Here is a 14398-nt window from a genome sequence, read left to right on the forward strand (position 1 = left end):
TTTCATTATTCTTTCTGAATATAATATTATGATATATAGTGTAGTTGGTCATCCATCTTATTCATTACTTGTAAGAATAACAAAGAAGTGGATTAATGCGAGGACTACGAATGCACTAGGCATATTCTAACTTGTGAAAGCAATACTTAGAGCATGCTCTACCTCTCTGTCTCTCTCTCTCTCTCTCTCTCTCTCTCTGACAAGCAAAGCAAAGCATGTTAAAGGCAACCAAAAGGGTTGTGAGTTTAACAAATCCAGCATAACTTAGAGCATGCTCTATTGCTTTTCGGATTTCTCTAGAGAAGTAGAGTACAAAAGTGACCCAAATTCAATTTGCAAAAGTGAATTAAAAGTGTTTTAAAAATATATTTTGGGCTTTCTAGACCTTGACATCAAATAGTTGGATTCCTGGGTTGGATCAAATTTTCTAATTTAAACATGTTCTCGAATCAATTTTATATATCAAAATTAAATTTATAAGCATGATCAAGATCAAATTAATATGAAGCAGTTAAAAAAGTAAACCATTAAATGAAAATATTGTTTGTTGTATTTCTTGGATTCTAGAAGGAGGAGAAAGGATTTACATTTGACAGCCAGCCAGCCATAGAAATGGACCAGACATGCTTTAATACCTTTCATATCCACGGAATCTTTCTTTTATCAAAAGTTTATCTAGACAAAAACATAAAAGTACTACCTCGTATACTTCTCCCAATCATGCTCTCCGTGAGTGCTTAAAATGAATCTTCTTCTGGTGCTACACCAACGAAAAGGAAATGCATGCATGGTCTGTGTCACTAGCTTGGAACAAAATATTAAAGCCAATTTCAATATGTGGCTCGTCTTCGTCCGGGATTCACTGCAATGTTGCTACGACAATGGGACCGACCCAACTAACGGGTTGCTTCCAGTGTTATTGGCACTTAGTAAGTGCTTCTGCTCTCTTATTACATCTGTACTGTTCTTTGTTTTTTCTAGAAATAAGAAGTAAAAAAAGGCAAATGTGTTTTGTTCCATGTGTTAGTGTAGATTTAGGTATAACTAGATAGTTCTTCTCGCAATGCTGCCATCAAAGTTTTTGTTGAGCTTAAAAAAAAAAAATTCAAAGTACTTCTGACATTTTTTTTTACTATTCATCAAATGAAAACTATGAATATCAAAAATGATTTTTATATGGTCGGAATCTATGTTAATCAATAATTTTTTTTTTCAACGAAATCTAGAATCTTTCTCATATTTTAAATTTAAGAACTTAAAAATAATAATGAAGTTTTAAATTAGAAGTGAATTTTTTAAACCTAAAAGGACAAATGTATCCATTGAAAAATAGGAGGACTGAAATTTACTTTTTGCATTAACTTTGAAATTAACACCTAGTTTCCTTGTGTTTTTTATTTGGTATCATGTCTTTTAATCTTTCCGTTGCATAACAAATTGAAACAATTGACCATCAATTAAAAAGTCTAATTGAAAAAAATATATTTAATGATATAAAAACAGCTGTAATCCATAAATGAAAATATACGAGAGAGGGTGAACAGTAATAAAATTGTATAGAAATCGCAATTCGTCTTAGTTTCTTTAATAGTGATCGATGCTAGCTCTTTTTATCTCTCACGATTAACAATTTCCCGTGTGTTAACATATGCACATTTTTTTCTTTTGCTTTTTATTCTTCAATCACTGATATTCTCAAGATAGTGTAAATATTAAAAATAAATAAACATGTTCTTAATTAGAATGGTTTTTAAAATACACTCTTTATATATATATTGATATTATATCATGCATGCTCTCCGTCCGTGCGTCAAAATGAATCTTCTTCTGGTGGTACCATCAACGAAAAGGAAATGCATGGTCCTGTGTCACCAGCCTGCAACAAAATACTAAAGCCAATTTCAATATGTGGCTCGTCTTCGTCTGGGATATTTCACTGCAATGTTGCTACGACAATGGGACTGACCAACTAACGGGTTGCTTCCAATATTATTGCACGTAGTAAGTGTCTTCTGCTCTCTTATCACACCTGTACTGTTCTTTGTTTTTCTAAAAATAAGAAGGAAAAAAAAGGCAGATGTGTTTTGTTGCATAATATGTAGTTTTATTGAATTTAGAAAATATTTAAGTATTGCTAATGTATTTTTTAATAGAAATAAAAATTTTAAAAATATTCTTTTTACATCATTAAAACTTTTTTCATTGAATGAAATCTATTAATACTAAAATTGACTTTTCATGTAGTTGGAATCGGTGCTAATCGATAATCTTCTTTTTTTAACCAGAATATAGTGACTCTTTCTTATATCTTGGACTCAAAAACTTAAACAAAATGAAGTTTTTAACTAGAAGTGAATTTTTTAAACCTAAATAGACAAAATGTATTGATTGAAATTACCACCTAGTTTTCTTGTGTTTTTACTTTGATATTTTATCTTTTAATCTTTCCATTTCATAACAAATCAAAGCAATTTACCATCAATTTAACCAAAAAAAAAAAAAAAATCCAATCTAGAGAAATATTTAATGACATAAAAAAATAACACAGCTCTGATCCAGAATGAAAATATACAAGAGAGGGTGAACAATAATAAATTGTAAATAATGAAATCGCATTACGTCTTAGTTTAGCAAAAGAAACAAAACGAAAAGGAAAAGACCAAGAAAACCACAAGAACAGAGCAACAACCATAGTATGCAGCTTTGCCTCCATACAAAACAGAACTGCTAAGCTAAACTACCATCTGTCATTGACTATTCCAAATCAATAGAGGTCTTGAGACCAAGCACCTGCTGTAACAATCAAAACCTGACAAAAACAAACCATCTTCACCAAGAACCCGATTAACAATTTTCCGTGTGTTAACATATCGACTTATTCCAAAAAAAAAAAAAAAAAAACAATTTTCCGTGTGTTAATATGTTCTTCAATCACTGATGTTCTCAAGATAAGTGTAAATATTAAAAATGACTAAATATGTTCTTAATTAGAATGGTTTTTAAAAGAAACTCTTTATATTGATATATCATGTTAAGAAAACTCATAAAATTATCCATTGAAGTTGTTAATGTAGGCACAAACTCTTATATTTTTCTCTCCATGTATCTGTTCTTTGTTTGTAAAAAAAAGGGGAAAATTAAGGAAAGGAAAAAAAAAAGGGCCAAGGACTAGAGATTAAAGGAATATTAAAAATAAAATAATTGAGATTAAAGGAATCCTAACTAGAGAAGGGAGGGCAAAAGGAAAGGAGAAAATGCCACTGACAAGCATTTAACAGTGTTATGGGCCATGATGGTAGTTCTGGGTCAGCTATTTTAGCAGCTCAATGGGCCATGCACGATGATCCCCCTCTCGGCTATCTTACTGACAAGCATTTAACAGTGTTATGTGACCTCAGCACTTACTGAACCTTATAATTTAATTTAATTTAATAAATTAATTCAACATAGGAGGGTAATTATTTAATGAAATTTTTCTTAAAAAAATGTTTATCTGACCTTCGTGGTCTGAATCTTTAAGTATTTGATTGACTATTACTCAATAGAAATCATATGGATTAGTACATTTAATAATCCAAAAAAATCTGTCGTATAATCTTCAAAGATTATAGAAGTAAACCCCTTCAATTTTTATATTGCTGATTAAGCATTGACAATCTGGGAGATGACTATGTGCAATCAAGTTTAGTTGACTTCAATTTTGTAGTGCCAAGCATGTTTATCCATAGCTAGGAAAACAAAAGAATATATGCAATAATTTGCAATAGTTTTGAGTTTGATCTGAACACAACTACAGAAGATATATAGCTCGTTTCACAATCTCTCCACCTTCCCTGCTTCTTAGATTTCAGAAGGGATGAAGAAATCCAATTTGAAAGCAATAATTAAAGTTGTAAAAAATACTTTTTTGACACGATATGAAATATACAATATAAACTTGGATTGTAAACTCGAATCGTAAAATTATAAGTAAATTTTTGTTACTAATTATATATTAACAATTTCAGTGAAGTAATAATCAACAATATAATACAATGAAAATAAAAGTGAAATAAACAATAAAAAAAAGTTTGTTTATTTTTTTCACAATGATTTCTCTAATTTTTGAACAAATCGACTCATTTTATTTTGCAATTTTCAAGAAACAAGTCTCTTCAAATTTTAATAGGTCATTTAACATTATTTACTCTAAAAATCAAGCATGCCGATTTACAACTTTTATTCTATATATTTACCAGCTAAAACAGAGAAATATGCCAATTGATATGTTAATAGTTTACATAAGAAATTGTAAGATTGAATTGGTATATTCATTTTACGGAAATGAAATCCACAGGTAATTTATATTGTTTAAAAAAATTATAATAATTATAGTAAAATAAAGCATTTGATTATCAGATTGCACAAGTTTTGCAAGATATAAATTTAGAACAATGAAAATGCTAATATACAAATTATCAGATTGCACAATTTCATACTTTTTTTCAAACTTGTAAAATGGGTTTGAATTTACTGATTTTACCGAGTTTGATTGAGTTTGATCGATTTTACTAGTTTTTAAGTTTTTAATCTGATTTTACAAGTTATATATATATATATTGACTTTTAAAATCATATGATTTTACTAATCAACTCATGATTTAGACAACATGGGCAATAATAGTGTTAGTTACTTGACCAACTCTTTGGTCGTTATCTTGGCCTTGTAAAATCACAACCGACCTGTGATGTTACATACTTAATAGACTAACTTTTACTCTTGTTTGCTTGTTATTAGAAACCCTCCATCACTGGGGATCCATATACATTTGCATACATGTTTAGGAAAATTGATATTTCTGGGTTGGGTTGGGTTTGTTACATCAAAATAAATAAAAACGATCTAAATCCCTAATTTGACACCTAAATTGTGTATCTAAAGACATGTTATCTTAATTAATTGCGAAAATGATGTTAATCTTAGGGGTAAGCAGAAAAATTAAAAAACAGATTAAACTGAGAAAAATAGAAAAAAAATAACCGAAAAAACCGAATCGTGAAAAAAAACTAATTAAACCGATTAGAATTTTTAAAAAACTGACCGGTTCGGTTTTGATTTTATAAGCCTGAAACAGAAAAAACCAAACCGAACCTAAACCGAATAAAACCGAAAAAATCGAGCCAAATCGGTTTGAACCAGTTTTTGTTCTTAAATAATTGAACCGAATCGAAGCTGGTCGATTTGAACCGATTCCAGTTCAGTTTCGATTTTTTTTAATAAAAAAACCAGTTTGGTTATTTTTTTTTGATAAAAACCGAACCGAAAATGATCATTCTAGATATTTTGAGATAATTTCAATTCTATTCATCTTAGGTGATTAGTTTTTCTTTAAATATATTCAACAAACAAATAGGATGAGAACAAGATGGATTAATTAGGCATGTTTAAAGCAAAAATAAGGGAACTGGGGTTTCTTAAGTTCTAAGGCGACACATTTGATTATTGTCTTCAAATAAAAGAGATGAAAACAATTTTGTGTCCGTGTTATAAAACATGGTTGAAAATTAGCAAAAATAAAAAATAGATCAAATCCACATCCATTTTAAACTTCAGCCTTATATATAGATGTCGACCAGAAGCTTTAATTCAACCAAAAGCAACAAGCTAGTTTTGTTTGACTTCAATTTTTATATTGCTAAGCATATCCATATGGAGCTTATTTTAAGCAAATGATTTCATCCACATCGATATATAATAATGCATTTACGCTATATGAACAAGTACAGCTGGTTTCATTGACTTCAAGTACAGCATGATTACATTCCACAAATGCAACGATTTGATAGTTTTGATAAATAGAGAACACATCACGTTCATGACCTCTGCCCTTCGTTTCCCCTGGACTCAAAATATGGAATTGTTAATATTCGGTATATTTTCAACTTTTCTGCTGTTATCTAGCCCTTGCCATGCTGACAGTAATTCCAATCTCGGTTCGCTATGTAGTGAAGCTGATAATGCTACCAATAGCAGTGAATACCAAGCCAATCTGAGCGAGCTGCAGAATTCACTTGTTGCTAATGCGCCTATCCAAAATGGCTTCTACACGACCGCAGCAGGTAAAGGTGCTAACAAGATTTATGGCCTTACACAATGCAGAGGTGATATTTCTGCCACAGACTGTGCAGCCTGCATCAAGAATGTTACCATGGTACACGGCTGCTCAAACAGTAAAAATGCGACGCTTTGGTTTAAGTGGTGTTTCGTAAGGTATTCTGACCGGAGAATTTTCGGTGAATCGGATCAATCAGGAATGGCAACTTACAATGAGACCAATTTTGAAGATGCAAAAGTGGTTTCTGAAGGACTTAACTTCACAAAAGCGCTTGCTTCTACAACTCCTAACCAGCCCTCGATGTTCTATACCGCAGTATTGGATGTTGGACAGAGTGGGAAGAGGTATGGCATGGCTCAATGCACTAGAGATCTCAGCAAGAGTGACTGTGGCAAGTGCTTGGATTTCCAATTGGCGACATATTTAAATATTGTTGGAAATAAGAGAAATTGGGATATTCATGGATCTAGTTGCAGCATGTGGTACTATGACTACCAGTTCTACTTCAACTATTCAACACCTGCAGCAAAGGGAGGTGAGTTTTGTGAATTATTCAAATTGTTGCTCTCTGTGTCTCTTTCTTTGTTTGAAATTTGATTTTTTTTTTGGGGAATTGTCGGTCCGATTCCTGATTTGATCGTAAATTGGCATTCAAATATACTTGTCACTTGGCAAAATTGCAGGTTCCACAAGATCCTCACCACATCGAGTTGCAATTGGCATGGCCTTTCCAGTGCTAGTGTTTCTGTTAGTTCTTTAATATGCTTTTGAATACCTTCTTTTGTTCATGGAGAAATGGAGATGTTGTTAGTGTTGAAATTATATGTATTCATTTAACTGTACATTAAATATTTGGAATTATATGTATTCATTTAACTGTACATTCAAATTATACAGTATTTCTTTCCCTTTTCATTTTTTTTGGAGGAGTTACACTATATGAGTCAGTGAGTTATTATTATTATTATTTTAAATTGTGTTTGGTTTTAGATTAACGAGGGGTATAGATTAAGCTTCTCTAACCTTGTTTGGTACATTTTTAATCTTTTTTTAAACAATATGAATAAATATAATTACAAAGACAACGATAACATGAAAATGAGATTATTTTAATATAGTTAAATTACTAAACAACTTTTTATTAAATAACTCAAGTCTTCTTAAATGGCAGGATATATAGAAACCTTCTCTCTTTACTGAGAGAGAGAGAGAGAGAGAGATAGAGAGAGCAAAAATATATTTTTCACTGCGTTGGTGCGAGAATCTATCGCATCCTTGAGCTCAGGCCTTTATCATCGACCATATGATATAAACAACAAAAGTTCACATCACATGAGCAGGTTGGTGATAATCATAGAAACTTAGGGATGGATGTCAGATGTGTTGCAAACAAACCAAGGATTGCACAATCTAATGATTTGTAGTCCAAGAAACAGTAACATGTAAATTGATAAACAAAGAGGATTGTGGAGCTTTATAATTACAAAGATTGTTCTAGGCTTAACAGCCTCCGATCTAGTCCCATGTTAAATGAAAAAACCTACAATTTATGAATTCATCAACAATAAAAGACGTTGATGGACAGCTTTCAACCGGTTGTATAGTCTCCCAGTAGTATCTCACAGCTTGGGGAAGATGTCAGGAGTGAATTTCTGCGCAGCACTCAAACTACCCTTGATCTTCAATGCACCCCTGCAAGCATCAAATGAACCAGTTGAAGTGCGCCAATGAAGAACAAGCAATGAATTGAATTCGGGCAGTGATAGAATAGAACAGCTAAAGTTTTTAAATTGACAATGGGAGTTTTTTTCTCGGCATATCGGAGTTGGCCTAAGGAGGAGCTAAAGTTTTTAAATTGATGTTACTAGCTTGGTTTGAAGATCTCTTTTGATATGGAAAAGACGATGATAGTTGGAAAGATTTAGTAATAATTTAAATCAGATTTGAGATAGTTTTTTGGTTTTATGGAGTTTTCCCTTGGATTTTTATCTTGGTAGTTTATCTTGGCAGTGCTGTTTGTGTGGAGGCAAAGCCGCATCCTATGGTTGCAGCTCTGTTTTGTGGTTTTTATTTGGTATGGAGAGTAAAAATGTCTGATTAAAAGCAAGCTTTCATTTTATTATATTTTTCACAAATCCTAAAAAAAAAACAAATTGAATATTATTCTTAGAGAGTCCTTATTTTGTTATAAAAAAACTCCTAGTATCTTTGTATAAACTCAAAAGTGTGTTTGCCGTAGTCTAATGAATGACATCTAGTATTTTCTAATTGATAGAAAACAATAAATATTTAAAGATAAATATGGATTGAAAAAAAAACTATATTGGCATTGTTTATTTGAAATAGTATAATGATAGTTTTGTCTCTCATATCAAATAACTTAAACCTAGTTATTAGAGACTTAAAGTGTTTTTACATGGCACATTAGTTATTATCAAAATAATCAAGCTTAATGTTTTTTGGCATTTCAAAAATATAGTGAAATGACTAAAATACCCTTAAAAACAAAATCTTCAATGCTAGTGTTAAAAGGCAATTTAGTATTTTTAAAATGATTATTATTATTATTATCATGTAAGATAAGAGACAATTTCTTACTTGGCCAAATATAAAATATAATAAAAAAATCAAAAGCACAGGGAAATTACCAAAATTCCCTTGAAAATAATAATAAAAATGGCCGCAATAGCTTTTTTTTTTTCTTTTTAAAAAGATTTTTTCTTGATTATCAGGCCATCTTAAAAGCAATTGAGTTTTTTCATAAAAATAAAAAATAATAAAAAAAATTGGGGTGCATGAAACACACTTGCAGGCATATGAAAGGTGCCCACGTAGTTCGAGCGACACCACTTAGCATCCAAAAAATACCTTTCTGCAATGTCATTAGAATTGCCATAATGTTCTGTACTGGTTGTGTGGTCCGTGTTAGTAGTTGTGATCTTTGTTGCTAGTATGCTTTTCTTTTTTCTTCTTGTTTTTTTTTTTTAATTTCTCATGCTCTAAAATTTATAGTTTGACCTTCTTTGTTGTTGGTATTTTTGTTTTAGTCCTTATTTTTTTGATTTATAGTTTTTTTCATTGTCTTTTTATAGAAGTTTTATTTGTTTTCAACTTCTTCCATCAATTCCAATTTACCAAATATTACATTCTTCATTTTGGTTTTTATTCTTTTAATTTTTTGGACCTTTTGTTAAATTGATTTTTTTTTAATTTCACCTTAAAAAAATTTGTTTTTATTTTTTATTTTAATTTTGATCCTCATTATTTTGATTTTTTTTTGGGATCCTTTTATTCAATTGATTTTTCTTTGCAAATATACCTTTCAATCAAAAAATAAAATTTGTTTTATATTTCAATTTTAATCCTTATTTTTTTAATTATCAATTATTTTTTGTTTTGGATCTTTTTGTGCAATTGACATTCTTTTTCCAAGTTAATCCTTTTATATTTAATTGGTTGGAGACTGAGTTTTGTAGTTTTTTTAGATAAGATATTTTTGGTCTAATTTTTCAAATCACGAGTTTGAAAAGTTAATACATGATGAGTCTTGTTTTTATTCTTTTTAGCTTTGTGATTTTTCATGTTTTTTTATCTGCCAACTGTTTTTTAATCAATGAAACCAATTGCTACGTAGGTTTTCTTTTCATTAACTATTTTAACCCATAATGATTAATGGAAAGGTGTATAAAATTGCTTCAGTCATGCTCTATTATCTCCTTTCCGCAGCAGCTAAAAATTATACCAAATTAAATTCTATAACATGCCTGTAATTAATTAACTAACGGTCTGATACTGCTTCTCCAACTTTCAAAGCTTTAAATTGCCAACAGATTGTAGGTGATAATCTTGTAGGTCCGATTTATCTCAGGAAGTCGACTATTGTAAGTTTCTCCATAAATACACAGCTAGATTTGGCTTTAAGGTCTTGTTGAAGATGTGCTCAAAAGTCTTTCAACCACTACTAGAAAGAGGGGCAATTAGCAACGGAAAATTCCGTTGCTAAATTCAGTATCAGATTTGCAACGGATTACACATATATTAGTTTTTTAATATCAGCAACGGATTTTTAGCAACGGAAAATCCGTTGCAAAAATTTACGTTGAATTTAGCAACGGATTTTCCGTTGCTAAGTAAAAAATAATTAATTAAATTTTTAATATAAAACCAAATTTACGAAGACCGTTGATAACATTTCCAAGGATAAAATCTCAACCGTTTATTCTTTGCTGGCTTTGGTAAATCGATCCGCACCAACTTCTCCCCTCACACCGAGATGCAAACAGATCGAGACCAAATGAACAAAACCAACAGGTGAAAATTAATGATCTTCCACTCTTCCACTCTTCCAGTCGATCTCCTTCGTCCCTAAGAACATCGATCCATAAGTGTAGAAAAATCACCCTCTCTTCATCAATTTGATTTTCCTTTTTCCCAAACATTTCATCTTCTTCGCGTCTTCAGGATCCCTAATTCTTCTCCTTCATCTGAACAAAATCGAACCAGACCCATCATTATCACCATCGAACATGCTGGTTTAAGGTATCTCATTGTAAACGGGTTGGGTGTTTCACGGTTTTCTTCAATAGTTCAGGTAAGTAATTAATGGTTTTTGTTTTTGTTTTTGTTTGTTGCAATTTAACTTGCACTAAAAATTTTTCACCCAACTTTCCCAATCTCAGGTTTTTTTTCTGTCATGTCGAACGATCTCGGTCACCTGTAACTCAAGAACACAGGTAACATTTTTTTTTTCAATGCTTTGAATAATGGTTTTAGGCTATTAATTCGATAATATAGGTGTTTATGAAATGTTTTTACCATGATCTATAACGTAATTAAGCATGTGTAATTGAAAATTTATCAAAACCCCCAATTTAATTTTTAGGGTTACGGTTCATAAATATTTGAATGTCCCAGCAGTTGAGCTATAATCATTTTTGCTTCCCTTTGGTTTCTTTTTGCCAGTAGATAGTTGTTTTCCCCCATGAGATACCTTCATATCATCGTGTAAGTGGGATGATTTTTTCTGTTCAAACTCCTGTTTTGTAAGATCCAATGTTATATCTTCACATTTTCTCATCTCCTTAGGCATATAATTGTCTTTAAACAAAACAAGGCTTTTATCACCTTTGCTCCCATTGTCTCTCGGGTCACAACATAATTTTTTAGAGCAACTAACTTTTCCAGTCAAAGTAGCTTGATAACACTCGAAATAGTGAAAGTTATGAAGGGTTTCAGATTAGAATTTAGGTCTTACAGGTACTGTATTATTGAATTTGATAGCAGTTGATTGGGCATGGTATTCTGACATCAAGATACAACCATGAGTAGTGTTTGTTTTTGTTCATTTAGTAATTTGTGTTCTTAAACCATGAGAGGAGAATGAATTCTATGAATACGCGCAACAAAATATTATAACATTACCATAATCTCTGTCAATACTAGTGCATTAGTGTAGTTCTTCATTATGTTGTTTGATCTTATCTGCTGCTGATCTGATGCCTTTTGTTTTGAAAATGAAGCTGGGTTAAGATATAAAGATTGATTGTTGATGATGTTCTTCTATCATAATATCAAACCAAATTCACATGATAATTTCTGAAGTTAAGCAGATTCATAATCAGGTTACTGATTTCTGTGTTTCAGGTTCCTGTTAGATACCTTAGGTTTATTTCATTTGACTGAGTCTACATACCTATGCATTGATTAAGTGGTGTGTATTGATTCTCTTGTATCAAAATTTAAATATGCATATTTAAGTACTGATGTTTACATGTTCTGTTTTTTGTCTTCCATTTGCTACTTTTAGTTGGATTCTGTTTGTATCCTAATTAGTGGCTTAATGTAGGCACAATCTACTGATTTATCGATAAAGCAAAAAATTAAAAAAAATAATTAGGACAAGAAATGGTTTGGATTCTGAAGTGACTGTTTTACTTTAATGGAAAGAAACAAACTATTTCATCACAGATAACGTAAACTTCTTTACATTAAGACAAAAAAACTGTAAAGAATATAGATTTTTTTATTATTATTATAAGTGATAGTTTTTAATTAGAATGAAATATAATAATATTGTATAATTAGATTACGACAAATTAATGCAAAATATAATGATATTATAAAAGCCTTTAATTTCAGTCATCTTTGCTGTCGTTTCAAGTCTGAACAGAAGAAACCATGGATCATGTTATGAGTCTCAAGTGTTCTGTTTTTAGGTTAGATCTTTAGAAGAAAAAAAATTGTTATGAGAAGACAATTGCCATGAAAATATGAAAACTAAACGGTACTTTAACTTGGATATGCTTTCTGTTTTTCATAGTTTAACTTAGATTTGTTTTAAAGACTAGCAATTGATAAAGCTGGATGGGTTTAACATACTGTTTATGTTTTTTTTATTTTTCCAGCAATATGAATGGCTTAATGGATCACAATATAAATCAATAGAGTTGGTTAAGTCTGATTGGGTTGCAACAAGGAAATCTCCACCTTCGGCCATTGATTATTGGGGCTTTGGTAAGTCTATTTTGCTCTATTTTTTGATGGTTGCTTAATTAGATTATGCTTAATTTGTCTACTGGGCATGCCTATTGTAATCTTTTCAATTAATGAATGTATTGCTGTAAATTAAAGCAATCTTTTCAATTAATGAATGTATTGCTGTATATTAAAGCACAGACGTCAATTGTTTTTCCTTCCATTTCATGTAGTAATAAATAAGAATTGGATTGAATAATTTCAAGATAAAAGAGACCTAAAGCAACGCTTTTTCAGGAAGAAATAAGACCAAACAAGATTCTTGATTTATTGATGCACATGCAACAATTAATAGCACCAGTCTCTTTTGCTTTATTTGTTGAGCCATCAAAGGACACTATCTGTAAGTGATTTTCGTTTCTTCCAAGCTTATATTGGAATTCCCGAAGACTACAGTACTGTGTGGATGTTAATGGGAGCACACGTATAACCAGTTTAACATAGAAATAATAATAATAATAAGAAGAAAAAAAACAATTCTTGAGTTTTGAGAACCAACATCTATGGACATCAAGCAATTACCAGTCTGCTTAGTCATTAAATTATATGCCATATTCTAATTAGTTAGGTAGGTTTTTTTGTTTTTTTAATAATCAAATCCCCTCTTTTCATGTGCTTTATTTATAAGAGATCTCAAGAACTTGAGTACTCCACATAAAATCAAAAGGGTAAACTGAAGAAAAAGGAAAAAAAAAATAAGGTTCCCCATTCAAGAGTTACTAACTAGTGAATTTTATTGCAAGTATTGATTTCCCATTTGAAAAGGAGATGTCTGCTTTTTTCTCCTGCTAAATTCCAACAGATTCCAATTAGCTAGCACATATCTGAAAGACCTTGTCTTCTGGATCATTTCAAGCTTTTTACACAAAGCAAGCATCCGGTCCCTCTGTGCATTTTATTTCCCTTCATGTCTTTCCACCATTTCAGACGCATCCTTGGAATCAAAACAGGGGCTATTAAATTAAATGAAAATTTTCAGGTTATATCTAAAATCAAAAAATATTTGTTATGAGAAGACAAGTACCAAACAAATATTAAAATTTCATTCTTTAACTTGTATATGCTTTTTGCTTTCATAGTTTAACTTGGATTTGTTTTAAAAACTAGAAATTGTTATAATTGTTATAACTAGAAAGTATTATTTAACATTCAAATTAATTTATTGTTGCATGTATTTTATTTGTAGGAAAATTATAAAATGGAGATGATTTCAAAGTATGGAACTGATCGGGAAAATCATCCTTCATTTGATGGAGCAACTTGGTGTGCGGCTTCAGGAGGAGTTACAAAGGGTAGGGTATATGGTGCACCTCGTATGCCAAAATCTATAGTTAGTCCAAGCTCTTCATCACATTCCTACTCGGTGGAGTCATCATATCCCAGTTCATCATATCGAGCATTGCAAGAGGAGATAAAGAAAAAAGATGATTTGATTTTTGCAATGAAACGGCAGATGGATTCCATGCAAGAATATCTTGTGAACAATCTTGGATATCATGGCGGGACATCAAATATTGATCAAGGTATGCCATCACCTTTGACTCCATCAATACCGCCACATATGGCTCCTCAGATAATGACACCTATGGGTCCCACATCTCAACCAATTTATCGACCTACACCTCGACCTTTATATCCTGATCAACAATATCATGGTTCGTCTTCGCAACCAGAACCATGATTGTATCTTTTGTTGTTTTTTTTTGTATTTGAACTTAATTGTATTAATGCAAGTTTAACTAAATTTTTATAATATGAATATTATTTTT

General features: G+C 31.0%; 1 protein-coding gene and 1 long non-coding RNA gene across 3 annotated transcripts in view; both read left to right on the forward strand.

The window, feature by feature from the left end:
- The first annotated feature begins 5861 nt into the window (after positions 1-5861).
- LOC118031911 (antimicrobial ginkbilobin-2-like protein) overlaps positions 5862-14398 on the forward strand; it is a 45024-nt gene continuing 36487 nt past the window's right edge. Inside the window, exons 1-2 of one of the 2 annotated variants that reach the window (XM_035036423.1) lie at positions 5862-6630; positions 6779-6976. In XM_035036423.1, coding sequence (XP_034892314.1) covers positions 5892-6630; positions 6779-6855 — 816 coding nt within the window. In that variant the 5' untranslated portion in view covers positions 5862-5891 and the 3' untranslated portion in view covers positions 6856-6976. Of the gene's footprint in view, positions 6631-6778; positions 6977-14398 lie in introns of those variants that run through there. The other variant, XM_073412776.1, reaches the window with a different exon arrangement.
- On the forward strand, positions 10515-12979 carry LOC140956186 (uncharacterized). The gene is made up of 3 exons (XR_012171291.1): positions 10515-10686; positions 10775-10828; positions 12500-12979. It is a non-coding gene; the product is annotated as an uncharacterized lncRNA (long non-coding RNA).

The sequence above is a fragment of the Populus alba genome, chromosome 11 (assembly GCF_005239225.2).
Source record: "Populus alba chromosome 11, ASM523922v2, whole genome shotgun sequence".
NCBI lineage: Eukaryota > Viridiplantae > Streptophyta > Magnoliopsida > Malpighiales > Salicaceae > Populus > Populus alba.